The following is a 16,326-nucleotide window of genomic DNA, read 5'->3' as shown; positions in this document are numbered from 1 at the left end:
GTGGTGAGAAGCAGTTGGGATCTACGGCCCCTGAGCTGCAACAACGAAAAACCTGCCTGTTTGTTGACTGTTATCACTGGGGTAAGGATGCAGCTTCCTTCTGGTGATGAGCCATAAAAGGCTCAAGAGTAAAAAGAAGCCAGAGATAAGTTGGTGATACAGCATAATAGGCGGGAAAAATAAAACTCTGATTGACATCCTCACATGCTACTGACTGACCCTCAGTTTTCTCATTTATAAAATGAAGATAATACTACCTCAATTGTGAGAAATGAATAAAGTAACATATGTAAGTTATATAGCCAGTAACTAGCACAGAGTGAAGGTGTAATTGGAGCTGTTTGGCATACAAACATATATAGGCAAATGAGCATTTCCTACTATTTTCATACAGCACATTTTTAAAAAACACAAGCCACATACCTAGTACATGGTAGGTTCCTGCTAACATTTGTTATATTATTGTGGATGAGAAATGATAGATAAAATAGAATCATTTTAATTAAAATTTTCTATTAGTAACTGATTTTTTACTGAGAAAAGATACAGGAAGAAGATCTGTATTGACATTTTTCTAAAAATCTACAGATAGCCAACAGGTATATGGAAAGATGTACTATGTCACTAATCATCAGGGAAATACAAATCAAAACAACGTGAGATAACAACTCACACCTGTTAATAATGGCTACTATCAAAAGACTAGAAATAACAAGTGTTGGTGAGATGTGGAGAAAAAGGAACACTTTGGAAATGTAAATTAGTACAGCCACTATGGGAAACAGTATGGAGGTCCCTTAATAACTTAAAAATTGAACCACCATTTGATGCAGCAATTCTTCTTCCAGGTATTCTTCGGAAGAAAACAAAAATACTGCCTTACTCCTTAATAGAGAAAGTTAGATCTTAGAAAGTTTGTTCTATGCTGTCTATGGCACTAATCTAAAGTGTTACTGTAACCGAAATAATCTTGTGATGTTGCCTAAATCGTTATTTCCCTTTAAGGAACTTCTGTGAAATTCATTATTATGTAGAACAACCCTTACAGCAAAGGACTTTGATAACCAATTTGCACTTCAGTTTAAAGGATTATAGAGAACTCATTTAAATATAAATCACCTCAAAGAGAAAAATGTGATCCTTATTCCATCATTTTATATCTTCCAGTTTCCTGCAATGAATAATACCTTCCATATATATCTTCTTGGAAGATCATCTATAAACGTAACACTAAAATTCAAAGCTTGCATTTTCTTTTCATGAAAGGCTACCACCTTATTTTTGTACGTGTTTAAACTTCTCATAAGAGAGTTTTTTTAAATTATAGACTTAGTCCTTTGATATTTTTGTCTCTCTTACTTTAACATGTTAGGAAGAAAATGGAATTACTTAATTTGTAATTTCATTCTCTTAGTAATTGTCTCCTGAACAGTATTCATATTTATGGAAATAAGATAATCATTTTCTATATTTCCTTACAAAAAGGAACAGGGATATATGGACAGAGTCTACACTAGATTATAGAAAGTGGAGAGAAATATGATAAAACTCTTTTTTAAATACTCAATATTTCCTTTATGTAAGGGGGCCCCCCACTTTAATGCTTATTGCTTATTTGGTTGCAAGCTAGTTATTTGGTAGCTAATATCTACTCTTCACTATTACTCCCCTATACATCTCTCATTCCCAGCTTACTCTTGGCCATTTGATAATGAAAGTTTCTGCATAAAGGTAGTGGCAGAAAGGAGACGAAAGATCACAAACAAAAAGTGGGGAAAGCCACACGACATAGAGCTTGTCCGGAGTTCAAATTTCACAGTATCACAATTTGTTTGTTTGAAGTGAATTCCAAAACTGTCAGGAGTTACTGTAATGAAGCATAATTACATCATTTCGGATTCTCTATGGCTTAAATTGCTTCCAGTACATATTTATGAGGTGTCCTGTCTCTTCCTTTGAGATTGTAAACTTCCTAAGTGCAAAGTCATGTCTTTTCATTTTCTAACTTTTCCCACCACCGTGTACTCTGTCCTAGGCACAATTCAGCAACTCATAACTTCTCTAGGTCTCAATCCCCTCAAATGGATTATGGCCTCCAACATACATCCCAACTTTTAAGTTAATGATTAGTATGAATCCACCATGCATATGTTACTTTTTCTATTGACTAATTCAAATAACACAATAGAGTGTGTAGATTATTGAAAACAAGTAACACCTAACATCAGTTTAATTTGCAACTATGCCTCATTCCTAAATGATTCTTTTAAAAGAGCCACATATAAATTGGCACCAATGAATAGTGAAATTTATATATGGTTTACACAGTGATGTTAAATAACCGAAAAAGGTAAAAGGAGCAAGAAGGAAAACCATAGGCTGGGTATTGTACAGCAGGCACAATTACTCCATGGGCAACTACATTTCATAAAAATCCAAATTTCAGGCATAGAATATCTGATATAAAAAGGCAATTAGACATTATTTAATCCAACTTTAATTTCAGTGGTGTACCTGATATATGACCAGTCTCACTTGGACAATTCCTATGATAACAGCCAGTGTTAGACCTAAGCGTTAGAGAGCTCACAGAGTCCCACAGGATAAATTCATCCTGCCCATATGTTTGCTAAAAGATATAGAATTTTTAAAAATAAATGTCCAATAATTGAAATGTTACAAATAAGTAACAAATAGATTTGAAAAATTATAATCTTCAATACTGCTGCTCACTTTATACATGTTATGCACTTTCAGTTTGTTCATATCTTTATCCAGCCAGTTCATGTATTTGTGTTATTTACTTGGTCCCTGTTCACACTGGCATCTCAGACTCCTATGATAGATTCTCCTTATACTGAGTCAAAGTATATTTTGCTCTAACTTGGTTCAGTTATCCTTTTTTGTTCCCTGAAACCAAACTTAATATCTAAATCCTTTTAAGTATAACAGCAAATTAAATTCTTTAAAAAGACCTATAATATTCTTATCTTTCAAAAACCTTTGAACAGAGAGTCAATATAATCGGCCCATAAATGAGCAACTTAACTACATCCGAATTTTGGTCATAGCATCTTTAAAGCCTACTTTTCTCTAGATAAATATCAATAATCTATTCATCTGCTTCTCAGTTAATTTGGTTTTGCACCTTGAACCACTGTCATCTCTGTCATTCTACTATATTTTGTAAACCACAGGCTTTTTTGGTAGAAAGATGTTGTTCTAAATATGTTCTGACCACCATTATCTGTCATGTGACTACTATTTCTGTTCTGAATACCTTACTGTTATCATTTACACTTTGGATTAAATTGGTGATCCTTCTGCTTATAAATGTTGGATTAAACATGTGAATTGAGCTCTTCTGCCTCTTGAAACTGCATTAAAGAAATGATGAGATTTTAAAAATGAAAACCCAGGCATAATGAGAATGGGAACAAAATTTTAAGCTGGACAGCAGATACAGAGGTGTACTCAGACCTAAAAATATGAGTCCAGTTTTAACCATAGAACTCCCAAAGGCTCAGAACTGAATGCATCATATACCTCTGGGAAAGATGGTATAAATGACAGAAAGACTGTTAAACAACAGATTCCTGTACCATCATTCCCAACTCTTCCTGACACTGGAAAGCTGGAGAAGTTTTCTCTAGAAAAGCTAAAACTGCATATCTAACGGATGGTAGACAATAAGCAAATCTGAAAGCAGCTGAAAACAGGGAAAGAAGTGAAAGGTTATACAATTAATGTAGAACTTCTAAGAATTCTCCCCCTGACCCCCAACATCAACTAGCGAACTACTAACAGAACACTAGATGAGGTTTTCATTGGGAATATGGGCAGCCCAAAGGGAAAGATTTAAAGATGCATGGCTGTCACCCAAGGCAATGGTGAACCAGATCACCCTGAAGAAACAATATCCCCTATGCTCACAATGCTGCCCATCAAATTTTTAGTACTCCGCTGTTAATATGAGCAGGCAAGGATCACCAGATAATAGAAAAACATAACTGTTTTATGTTTTTTAACATAAAAAGCAAATACTAAAAAGGAAAAGAAAAAGAAGTTGCAGGAAATAAAGACTATGCAGAATAAAACTTCAGAACAGAAAAACCAAAAACACTGATTAATACCCTCAGAGAGAAAGAGAAGATACGGCATTCGTGAAATAAGAGCATGAAACTAAAACCAAATAATTCAGAAGACAGATAAAAGAGCTTTTAGAAATTAGCATATGATAGCACAAATAAGTAACTCAATACAGGATTGGAAAACAAACATGGAGAAACTCTCAGAAAGTGTAGAAGAAAATAGAGATGAAAAATAGGAAGGGGGGCGATATAAAAAAAATATTTCAGAATGAATATCTGAATAATAGGGTTTCAGAAAGAAAGGAATAAGGATCATCAAAAATAAAATTTTTTCAGAGAAAAAAAATAATCAGAACTGAAGAACATGGTTTGCCAGATTGAAAGGCACTGAGTGGTAGGAACAGTGCAGGGAACCAGATGCCCAGCAAAGCAGAGCATTGTGGTGGTTCAGAACACGGTGGCAGAGAGAGGGTCCTCCTGGCTTCCAGAGAGATGGAGAGAAAGAGAGATCTACTTTCATGTAAAGAAAACAGAAATCAGAATAGCAAAGGGTCTCTCAGCAGCCACAGTGAATGCTAGAAAGCCATGAAAACATGCCCTAAAAATTTTGAGGAAACATTATTTTTAAACTACAATTGTATAGCTAACACACAACTTACTAAATGTGAGAGTAGATTAAAGATACTTTCAGATATACAAGTATCAAAAAATGAACCTCCATTTCACCCTTTCTCTGAAAAGTACTGGAGGATATACTTCACCAAAACAAGGATATAAACCACAAAGGGGGTCAACATGGCTTTCCCAAAGCAGGGACTCCAAAAGCGAGAGGAAAGGGGACTCCTCACAATGGCAAAGGAGAGCCTAGCGTATGAGCTGTGCAACAGACCCAGAAAGAAATATGCCCAAATCAGAGCTGCTCAAAAGCTCTAAGAGAGATTTTTCTTTCAAAGATGAAATTGATAGAATGGCTACTGAGTGGAGAAGTGAATTAGTTGAGATGAGAGTTAATACCTTTGGTTAAAATTTGAATAAGTATATAAACAGTACATAGAAAACTAAATGTAACAAACTTCCTTGTGACAAACAGATTCATACTACTACAACATTTAAGGCTCAGACTCAGTTTTTAATTCCGAAGAAAATAAAATATCATCCAGGAAAGAAAATCTTTCATTATATACTCACCTGTGCAAAGCATTGTTAAAATGACAAGGAACATTTATTCTAGACTACTATAATAGGGTTCAAGACTTGCAGTAGGGGATAGAAATCTGCTAAAAAAAAAAAAAAAGGCAGGATAACTTTTAAAGTCTGGACTAAGCTAATGGAAAAGTATTGGAGGACTTTAGTATAGAGGTTAGTCCCTGTAATTCTGCCATCTGTTTGCTAATTGACTTTTATGGGAGTTAGGATCGTACTCTCCCTGGGGGACTGAGAGAGAGGTATCCTATTTTCTTGATGATTACATTTCAAAGGGATGGCTTCTAGATCTTGAGAAAGACATGCCTCAGTTGTAAAACATTTGCATCTCTAAGGAGCATAGAAAGAATTTGTAACTGCCAGTTTTCTAAAACAAATGCTCTTTTAAAAAAAAAAGGAGGCCAAGAACCCATAGTCAGGAAGAAGCCAGTCTAAAGTTGAATCAAGCTGAGGGGAACATTAAGGTCCTTGGTAATAGCTCACAGTCTTTCAAAATTGAACTTTCTCCTCAATTTCTCATCTAAATAAACTTCTGTCTGTGTCCTGTGTCTGCCACTATTACATAAATCCTGCCAATCAAATTGCCAACCTCAACATCATCTTCTAGTCCTTCTGTAGCTGTTGTTGCAAAAATCTTACTCAGGTATCTTTTTACTCCAACTTCTGTGTTCCCAATGCTACTGCCCATACCCAAACCCTCACCATCTTTCATTTGCCCTGTTGCCCTCCCTTTATTTTAACAACTTTACTCATGTACCTTTTACCCAGCATAAAATTTACCCATTTGAAGAGTACCATTCAGTGATTTAGTGACCTTACTCAGGGGTACAGCCACCACCACTTATCAGCTGGGACATCTGTGCCGCTCAAAGCATCGCCCTTTAGCTGGTCTCTCCCCTCCGAGTCTGTTTCCACCCTGACTCATCTTCCTTGTGGCAAACAGATTTATACTACTACCACATTTAAGGCCCAGACTCAGGAATCAAACAGAACCAGGTTCACATCCTACTAGAGATAGAGTCCCAAAACTTACCAGCTGTGTGAAATTTTGAAAGGGCCTTAAAAAATTTATAAAATAGGGAAAATTAATATCCCTTAAATTATTGTGAGATAAATAAACCCAGTATCTCAGTAATTTTTAAATGATTTATCGTGAATATGTGGTGACCTCAACAATACAAGTTACTTCCAAAGAATGACTTTAAGGTCATTTTCTCCAGTAATTTCCTTATGTAACTGGTATCTTAATCCAAAAGGATTCCTCCTGTGTAACTTTGCTGAGGCTCATTAATATCATTATTAGTAATACCATCCATAATAAGTTGCATCTTTCTAAATGCATTTATTGGATTCATTGGATTAAATTCCTATTATATACAGGTGTAGAACTTTTTTTTAAATACAGTTTATACTGTTATGCAAAAACAATGATTCCAGGATACTAACTTGGCTCTAATGAATAATGTGACTGTTTTTGTATCAACGTTCTTTCCAACCATCTGCTAAGTACAATTCAACTAGCAATTAACTCTAGCAATTAAGTTGGCATATCAAAAAACTTAATTGCCAACTCAACCAATTTTCAGAGTTATATTAACGATAATAGCTATGCAGCAAACTGAAGTTAAGAAAAATGCTTTGAGCATAAATCCCAACAATTCTAACTTGTTTTCTGAATCATATATAGCTTTTGAAATGGAAATGAGATATGCAGAAAAATATTTGCATGTGAGGATTGAAATTTAATATAAAATCAATTTCTTTCATGGCTTTTTAAAGCCCAAGGCATTTTCCCCTAAACCAAAGTACTTACCTATCACTTGCACTCTTTCCTTTGATAGCCATTGTTTAATTCAAGCATGTGCTCTTAACTGAACAGACTTCTTCATTCTTGAATTTTAAGTATGTTTACTGAAGAGATTCAAAGCATTCTCCTGGTGTGTTAAATTAAGCCTTTATTCTAGAGAAATATAGAAAACAGCCTATGGAGTCAGAAAACCTTAAGTGGGAATTTCTACTCTTGCACTTAGTAGCTGTGTGACCATGGACACCTTATCAAACATACGTATGCCTCAGTTTCTCCATCTGTACAATGATAAATAAGCCTACCCTGCAAAGTATTTCAAGACCTAAAGTTAATGAATGCTGCATGGTCAACACTTCATAAGCACTCACTAACTTACAGCCATAATGAGACTTTTTTTTTCCTTTTGAAATCCATAACTTACATAATATCAGAGAGATCTGTTAGGCATAAGCTTCTAGTTTTATGGTTCCTAATAAACTTTTTTTAAAAATCTAAGACTAATCTACTTTGCTCACAGAAGAAATGCTGTGGTCCCCATGATTCCATAACATCTTCTTAAATTGACAGATAGTAACCACACTAGTTGGGGTGAGGATTTAATAGTATGGATAACTGTTGAACCACTGTGCTGTACACTTGAAACCAATATAAGATTTGTATATCAAAAATGCTTCAATAAAAAAGGTAAAATAAAATAGAGAAATGCTGTGGTCACCCATCACTTTGACTTTTTAAGTCAACACAGACTCCACAAGATGCCAGTGTTCAGAGGCGGTTCCCCTTCTGTAAGCACTTGAAAACTTTTTATTTTTCTCCTGGCGACTTGTCAGTGTAAACATGAATAATTCTCTTTAAGAAATCTCAGACCCACATTTTACCTTCATTTTACCACATTTACCTTATTCACTATAATGAACAAGATGTGCTTTTATGTGTGATTATATTCATGGGACCTAACATTGTTTAGTGATTTTAACATTTCCACTGAAGTGACGACAAAAACCTATGAGGACTACATATTATTAAAGCACAGGCTGATTATTTTTGTTAAACTCCAATGAACTGATTACCATTGTAATTAAAGTTTTTTTTCTCAAGTTAGATAATGTGTTCCATACTTTAAGCCTTCAAGTTAATGAGTAGATGAAATGAGGATAAGTTTTAAGTTCTTTAGCACTGAACTATATTGACACAGCACTGCCTTTGAAGTAGACCATCAGAGGAATTACACATATGGTGTGTGTTGACACAAAAAACAGAATAACTTAAAACACTGTGTCTGTCTAAACATAAAAATTAAGGGTCATGTTAAAGCAAACATTGTCTTTGTAATGTATGATTCTTAATGATTCTTAGTGATGAATGATTTTTTTCACATGGACTGTCTATAGCAACCCAAAAATCAATATAGGCTCAACTCAAGAACTATTTTGAACCTTTTATGATAACATGTTTGTATGGCCTTTACAACTTAAAAAGACATTCACCTCTTTTTCATCATTTGAGCACACAGCTCTGTAAGATGTTATTTTTATGCTCACCTTTTAGAGAAGAAAACTACAGTTAATAAGACTAGTAATTAGTGGGAGTATGAATCTCAAGTCCTATGTCCTTTCTAATACTTTCTCTCTTCTATTTATAAGGTATTCAGTGATGGGTACAGAGAACATCACACTATTTCTTGATAACTTGATAACTGGTCTTGTATTGCACTTTTTACAAAGGATTGACATATATTGTCCCCTCTGAGTGTGAGAGTGACTTTTTAAGGCAATATCTAAATATCAAGGAAACTTAAACACTAATTAGAAAAGGGGAAGACTCTTCCTCTTCATTAGGACTTTCTATGCTGAATGTTATGTAGACATCAGAGAGAAGGGTGGATGTATGTTACTTGCTTCCATCAGTACTTCTATGTGCATATAAAGATAAAAAGTAGAGCTGTAAAATAGAAATAACCGTAAGATAGCATTTGACCTGGACTTTGACTGGTGAAAGGAGGAGGGACCACAGTCAGCCAGGAAGATCAGGAAAGTCAGCTTGGATTCCAAAGATACCTGCAACAAATTGATACACAAAGCTAGATGACGGCTATACATTTTTATGGTCTGGTACTACATGGATTCTCTGAAAATCTGCTATGCTATTTTGGTCAGAGATTTTCTTGAGTAAAAAAAAAAAAAGAGGATATTACTTTCAGCATTAAAACCTGAGGATTGTCAGAGAACAAATATTTCTGAACATCATTATGATGGATGTGTCAGACCAAATGAATTTCCAAAATAATGCTAATCTTCTGCAAAAGTATCATTATGTGTTATAACAAAAAAAAAATCAACACAGTGGCCTAAAATTGGGAAAGCTTAGCTTTTGGACAAGTGGCAAAATTTGGGATATTTTTCACTGTATGGGATAATAATCATGCAATCCCAAACCTCCATTCTTCTCTCGTTCTTGAAATACCAACACCAGGGCTTGAGAGCCAGGGTATTTTGAACAAACGGCATGGTGACCTAGCATGGCTAAAAGTGAGGAGGGGCAGGTGATAAATACAAAGATCCCTCGTAGGACAAAGAGTGGAGGGTCACAGCCAAAGTAGCCAAATCCATTTTGCCATCCAATGGATCACTGATTGTAGACATGAAGTAGGGGAGCATAAGATGTGATTAATGTCAGAGGATTCAAAATATTTCAGTTCTCAAACTAGTCTCCCATCACCACTTTTTCCCAATGGGTGCTGGTTATAGTTACGTAGTTCAGTCAGCCTAGGCTAAAGGTCTAGGACGGCAGAGGGCAATATGTGGAAGGAAGATGAGATAAATAAAACCGAACTATTTTCAGTCACAGTGAATTTTAGGCAGCTTTTGGTCTCTATCTCCTGCCTGATTTGCCTTCCTTTTAATCCAGATATTTGAACCATCTTCCCTAAATTTAATCTTTATTTTTTTCTTTAACTCATTATTTCTCTACTTAATTTGAATGATACTTTTCTAGATTCAGATAAAATAATCTTGGTTAACCTTTACCAAAACCACTTTATACTCTTCATAGGACTTTCTATGCTGAATGTTATGTGGACATCAGAGAGAAGGGTGGATGTATGTAACTTGCTTCCATTGGTACTTCTGTATGCATATGAAGATAAAAAGTAGAGCTGTAAAGGCAGAACTTACATCATTACTACATTAGTTATATTGTTAGATGGAGAAACCTGAGGCTAGTACATTGCTAGAAAAACATCAAGGAATATATTGCCTGTGTCTATATATGTGTGAAGAAAAAGAACCTAGGTTTGTCATTTAAGATACCTATAGTAATTATTTTTAGCCTTGGCTGGATCTACCAACTCTCCTCCTCCTCTGAAATGAAGCCTCTGCCCCACTCAGTTTTTACACTGTTATTCCTTGGTCTTACCAGTTCCGTGTTTACTGATGTTCTTGCTATTTTGACATTTTCCCAATGAGGAGTATACTGTCTCCTTTTGCCTGTAACATACTTATTTATATAGTCCTTTGTAGTCTGCAAAACATTTCCCAAATATAAGCTCTGTTATCCTCACAGCAAACCCCAGAGGTAGGTATTATTAAGAAAGCTTTTAGATAGATGAGGAAAGGTTGGTTTAATAAGTTTAAAATGATCTGACCAAGTGATCAACAACTTAGACTCAACCCCAGTGCATGCAGTCCCACTGATAAATAACAGGGCTGGAACTAGAATCCTGTCATCTGACAGCAGGGCCAGGGCACAACCTTATACTTCTGTCTTATTTTCAATACATAAACTTTATTATTTGGAGATTTAAAAGACAAGATATTTGTATATTTGATACTTATATTTATTGATATAAGTATTATTATAATTTTAAGCATTTTATAAAAGAGGATATCTGCTTATTTGTGCATCATTTTTACCTGTTTATATGTTGTTTGTAAAGATTTGTGCTGTCAAAAATATATATCAGTGCTTACTTTCTTTTTAACTCAATTATGAAAAAGACTAAGAACAAGTACCCCCAAATCTTTTGGCTCTATAAACTATCTTTGTTGCCATAAAATGTAAATAAATAACCTGAAAATGTAGCATCTTTTAAAACTCCAATCAAATAATAAGAAAATCATCTGATAAAATATCAATCAAAATGAGGGAAACCCACCCAGCTTTTGAGATAGTTGTATACACAAGGGAATAGGTTAGAGAAAACAAGGGATACGTAAGATCTCATGTTATTCAATACCCAGTGCTTCCTTGATATTTTCACAGGAGATGAACACCTACCACTAGGGGAAACAACTGTTATGTTGCCAGCATAATTCCCATTTGGGCAAGTCTCTTGTAAAAATGGAATGCACACACCCTGGTAACTAGAGGGGGTTCTATTAATGAGAATGTAGCTTCATTTTTTGAGCACTTATTATTTGCAAATCACCATACTAAACATTTTGATTTACTACTCCAATCCCAGAAAGTTAGTTATCCTAGTTGTATGGATGAGACAACTGAGGCACACAGAGGGTTAATCATTTTGGCTTTGCTAGTAAACAGAGCTTGTAAACAATGAAGCTCAACATTGAATCCAGGCTGTCTAACACCAGTATTTTGTTCTTAACCATTGCAGATAACCGTATCTGCCAACAGAATTTAGACTTTAAAATTTCAAAGGATTATTCATATAGACATATTGTCTGAAAGACAACAGTCTGCTTTTGTACTTCTTTCCTCAGTGAGCTGTTGTCTGTTCTCTTAGGTTGGAACTTGTCAGTGAGCTTTCTTCAGCCTCCTTCCTTGAGTGAACAAGTTCTATGTTTTATCTGATTTTTACCCTTTTGTTGCTGTATTTTCTCCTCAGAGAGATCTTTATTACATAGGACTGCATATAACTAAAGAGATCAATCTGTTTATGTAAATTCTCATTTCTTTACTTACTAGTATCATCTGGATTCCCTAATTTTTATAATTCCATTAAAAAATCAATGTGCTTACATGTAAGTGCACATACATATAGGTACATAGTTTACATGACTGAATTACTTCAACTGAAACATGACCTTATTCCTCACACTCTTAACAGTACACGGAGTTTACTCTTTCATAGACTGTTTCTCATCTTTTATCCAAATGGCTCATGAGCAACCCAAGGTAGTAGTCATTTGCTTTTTCCCCCCCAGAAGCTCAGAAGAAACAATTGGAGGAGAGTATAGAGCTGATCCAAGATGAATGTGTGTCAGAGAATGCAGATCACTCTACAGAGGAGCCTGCTGAAGGAGGGCCAGATGCGGATGGAGAAGAGATGACTGATGGGATAGAGGAGGACTTCGATGAAGATGGGGGTCATGAGCTGGTAGGAACTGAACATTTGGCATCCATACCCTTCGGTAACAGCACCAGCGTGTCAGCAACTTACTCAGCCTGTAATAAAGATTAGATCTTTGGGGCTTCTTTCTTTCTTAAGTGCATATATTTAAGGCAACATCAGTACAGTGCTTTGCACATAATAAGTGCTCAATATATTTTGCTAATATAAAATATGAGGGAGTAAATGAATGGCTAATAGAAGAAATATTATACAGTAAGATTAATTATATTGAAGTTCCAAATGAAAGATTCTTTTCCCCAAATGCTCCATCACGAAAGGAATCTTGCATTTGTGCAATTACATCTGAACTGTATGTGAATATAATATCCTGGCAACAAATGACAGCCTATTGGAAGATACATGGCTCCCCCTCTTACTTAACAATGTCACTCCCTGATGATAATTATCTGTACTAGGCATATGGCCAGTAGTGCTTCCACAGTCTGCTCGCTAAGATGACCCCTGGGTGTTTGGCCAGTTCACCCTCTTCAGGGCCTGTGCTTCTTGAGAACCAGTGTTTATGAGCTGGGAAGTTAGCTGGAACTTGATTCTTGACATGTTTTATTTTTCCAATGTCATAATCATTATATTGCTCATTGCCAGATGTCCTTTCCTGTTTAACCACACCTGGGACTTGGTAAATATATGCTGATGAAGATGCTATTTCTTATATTTTATCAACCATGAAATTGAATAGACTACTTCAAAGGACTTGACTAATAAAAATAAGAGATCAAGTGTGTGTGTGTGTGTGTGTGTGTGTGTGTGTGTGTGTGTGTGTGTGTTTTACCAACTCTTAAATATCTGTGGACTGATCATATTAAACTTGACTTCTCCCAGGTAATATCAGATTCCGATTTGTTATAGTACCTGTTGTTACTTAACTAAATTTCTCACATTTAAACTTGACAAATATGAGCCCTTAACAATCACCCTAATTTTCACAAAACTTTGTATCAGTTTGAAGGACTTAAGTACTTGTATTTAGAATGGTTTTAATCTAAGAATCTCTTCAGCAGGGACTAGAATGAAGTTCTAAAAACTGCCTCTGCTGCTTCTTCTTCAGCCGGCCTTCGATTTAACAACATAGTCTCCTCAACCTGCCCTCATCAGATTTTTGTTGTCGTCATTCCATTGTGTTGCTCTTGTCAAGGTCTCTGGAGGTCTCCATGCTGACATTCCCAATGGTTACCTCTCTGTTCTTATTTTAATTTACTTCTCAGCAGAATTTGGATGAAAATTGATTGGGAGAATTCTAAGAAATTCTTATATTTTATATATAATATAAAATTCTAAGAAATTCTCCTAACTGCCCAATTGCTTATTCTTACTTTCCTCTGCTAGAAACCTTCCCTCCATACTCCCACCTCAAATACTAGAACAGCCCAGGGCTTTGTCATAGGCCATCTTTACTTTCTACACACTTTCCCAAGGTGCCTTCATCAAATATCAGAGCCCTAAATGCTATCTGTGGGACAAAGATTCCTAAATCTATATTTCTATTCCTGATCTTTTCCTAGAATTCTAGACTCTAGTATATTTAGATGCCTATCCCCTTGTAGATCTCCAATAAACAATTGAATCTTAACTTGCCGAAATGTTCTTGATTTTTTTCCTGCCATCTTATTCCTTCCCAGTCTTCCTTATTCTGCATCTTCATCCACACAGTTGTTAAAATCAAAAAGACTAGGATTACCTTTCATTCTCTCCACCCTTCCCCTTGAGTCCTACATCCAAATCACAGCCCAAAGCTAGTTACAAATCCACTATAGCTCAACTGATTTTCTTGCTTCAGTGCATGCACTCCAGTTTCCAGATAAGGAGGATAAAAATCTTTATAAACTACAATTCAGATAATGCTATCCCCTTGCTTAAAGCACTGTCACACCTAGAATCAAAATCCCCAAGTGTGTGAATGTAGGGTGTGATGAGGTTGGCTGGAGATGCCAGTAGATAGAAAGAGAATTTAGTGAAGAGTAAGAAAGTCCCCCGTGGTAAAGGAATGTGGAGCACAAATGTATGGCTTGAAGAAGGACATCCTTCCACTGCTACCAACTGTATTGATGTCTGAGGATTTGGTGGCAGCTGTTTGAGGGAGTTCAGGTACAAACTGTAAGCTAGAAGCTGGAGAGTGGGGAGAGATGAGCAGAATCAGATTTGAGGAGAATGGAGAAGATTTGAAGGAGCTAGTATAGAAAATATAGAAAATCACCAATTTGGAAAACATAAACATTGACAGTGTTAATATCCAGTTGAAGTTAAAAATGAAGAATTAATCTAGTGATATTTTACAAACTTTAAGGTGTATCAGTATCACCTAGAGAACTGTTAAAACACAGTGTTGTATCCCATTCCATATGCTGAGTGAAATCTAGGAATTTGCATTTCTAACAAGTTCCCAAATCATGCTGATGCTGCCAGTCTGTGGACCACACTTTGAGAACCTCTGTTACGGAGGCATCAGTCAGCCCAGCTGTGTGATTTTCTCCATAGCTTATATCAGCCCTGGTGGAAGCATGGAGAGAGCCAATAGGTTCAGAATAGGATTTTTGTCAGATATGTGCAAAGAAAAACAATAAATAGAGTAGAGGACATTAATAAAAAGAGTGGCTAAATAGGTGGGCCATGGAATTGAACCTGAGTTGGGAAGGAAGGAACACAGGAGGGAGCTGAGAAGATAATAGCGGCACACAGGGAATAAAAGTGCGTATGCTGTTAATGGACCAGAGCAGGAAAATGAAATGAATATGAGGAAAGTGAGGGTTGTACTTAGAGACTGAGATATTTCAGAGGCATGAGAGTTAGGTGATGAGAAGATCCTTGGGAGGGAGTGTGGAAATAGGGTCAAAGCAAAACTCTCTGCATATGGAGTATCCAAGGAACTGAGGCTCAGCTGCAGGACAGGTCATCTATGTGGGCATGAGATCACCCCACATATCAGACAGGAGATAAAAGAGTAAGACAGTTCCCAAAGGTCAGCAGCCATGACAGAGCTGGCATGGCCAATTTTAGTCCCAGATCTGTCACTATCCATCCAGTCCAATTGAATTGCCTTAAGCAAATAATTTCTCTGAGTTTCAACTTAATCTGCAAAATGGTAAGGTTAGATGGGAGATTTCTAAACTCCATTCTGTTCGATCTTTCCTCTGAGCGAGTCTGTGTTCCAGGAACATCATGCCTCAAGGAGCAACAGTTATCATGCAATCAAAGGAATAAATCCAAACCATGGGGTTTGCTTTATGCTCTGAACACCCAGAAAGTAACTGATTAGAACTATTGCTGCTTGGAGGTGCTCAGGTTTACTCCCTCAGCCCTTGCATTATAATTGGGGTTTCATGGAACTAAAGATTTAAAGCCTACTGCTAGTTTCTCATTGTGTTTTTAAGACTTGGAAAACATGAATAAGGATGAGTTTAACAGTCCTTACAATCTAAATGGAGACTGGGGAGCTGCTCTTAGTGATTGGCCAAAAGAACATTCCTTGGTCTAGTGTCCACTGTTTTTTCCTTTCCAGACCACATGAACTAAATTATCCTTGGTTCCTGAAAGGGAAAGTAAAGGCATAAATCTCTTTTAGAAGGGCAGGTATGGTTACATGTTTAGCAGCAACACAATATAATTAGGTTTTTGGCACCTGAAGTAGGAGTCAAAAAGAGCTGGTATCCACATGCTCATTTAGCTGCTCAAAGAAAATCAGAAATGAACAGAAAACAAGAATGGTACCTGATGCAAGGGAGATTCAGCAAAATGAGGTAGTGGGACAGTTGTAGGTGGTGACAGCCCTTGTGGAGCATGTGAGAAGCTTGAGGCGTGAGCACAGGCTGTCCAAGCATCAGCTAGTTTTAGATATCCAGTTAAGGAAATTGATTTCC

The 16,326-nt window shown here is 36.2% G+C and overlaps 1 protein-coding gene across 15 annotated transcripts in view; it reads left to right on the top strand.

Moving 5' to 3' along the window:
* Window positions 1-16,326, top strand: part of RALYL (RALY RNA binding protein like) — a 772,833-nt gene that overhangs the window by 653,903 nt on the left and 102,604 nt on the right. For 12 of the 15 annotated variants that reach the window (XM_057497924.1, XM_057497922.1, XM_057497921.1 and 9 more), the window contains one exon: window positions 12,267-12,439. The exons of the other annotated variants lie outside the window; for them this stretch is intronic. In XM_057497924.1, coding sequence (XP_057353907.1) covers window positions 12,267-12,439 — 173 coding nt within the window. The remainder of the gene's footprint in view (window positions 1-12,266; window positions 12,440-16,326) is intronic. 15 annotated transcript variants of the gene reach the window in all.

The sequence above is a fragment of the Manis pentadactyla genome, chromosome 3 (genome assembly GCF_030020395.1).
Source record: "Manis pentadactyla isolate mManPen7 chromosome 3, mManPen7.hap1, whole genome shotgun sequence".
In the NCBI taxonomy this organism is placed as follows: domain Eukaryota; kingdom Metazoa; phylum Chordata; class Mammalia; order Pholidota; family Manidae; genus Manis; species Manis pentadactyla.
Note: the sequence above shows the minus strand (reverse complement) of the source record. Positions and strands in the feature narration are given on the sequence as shown.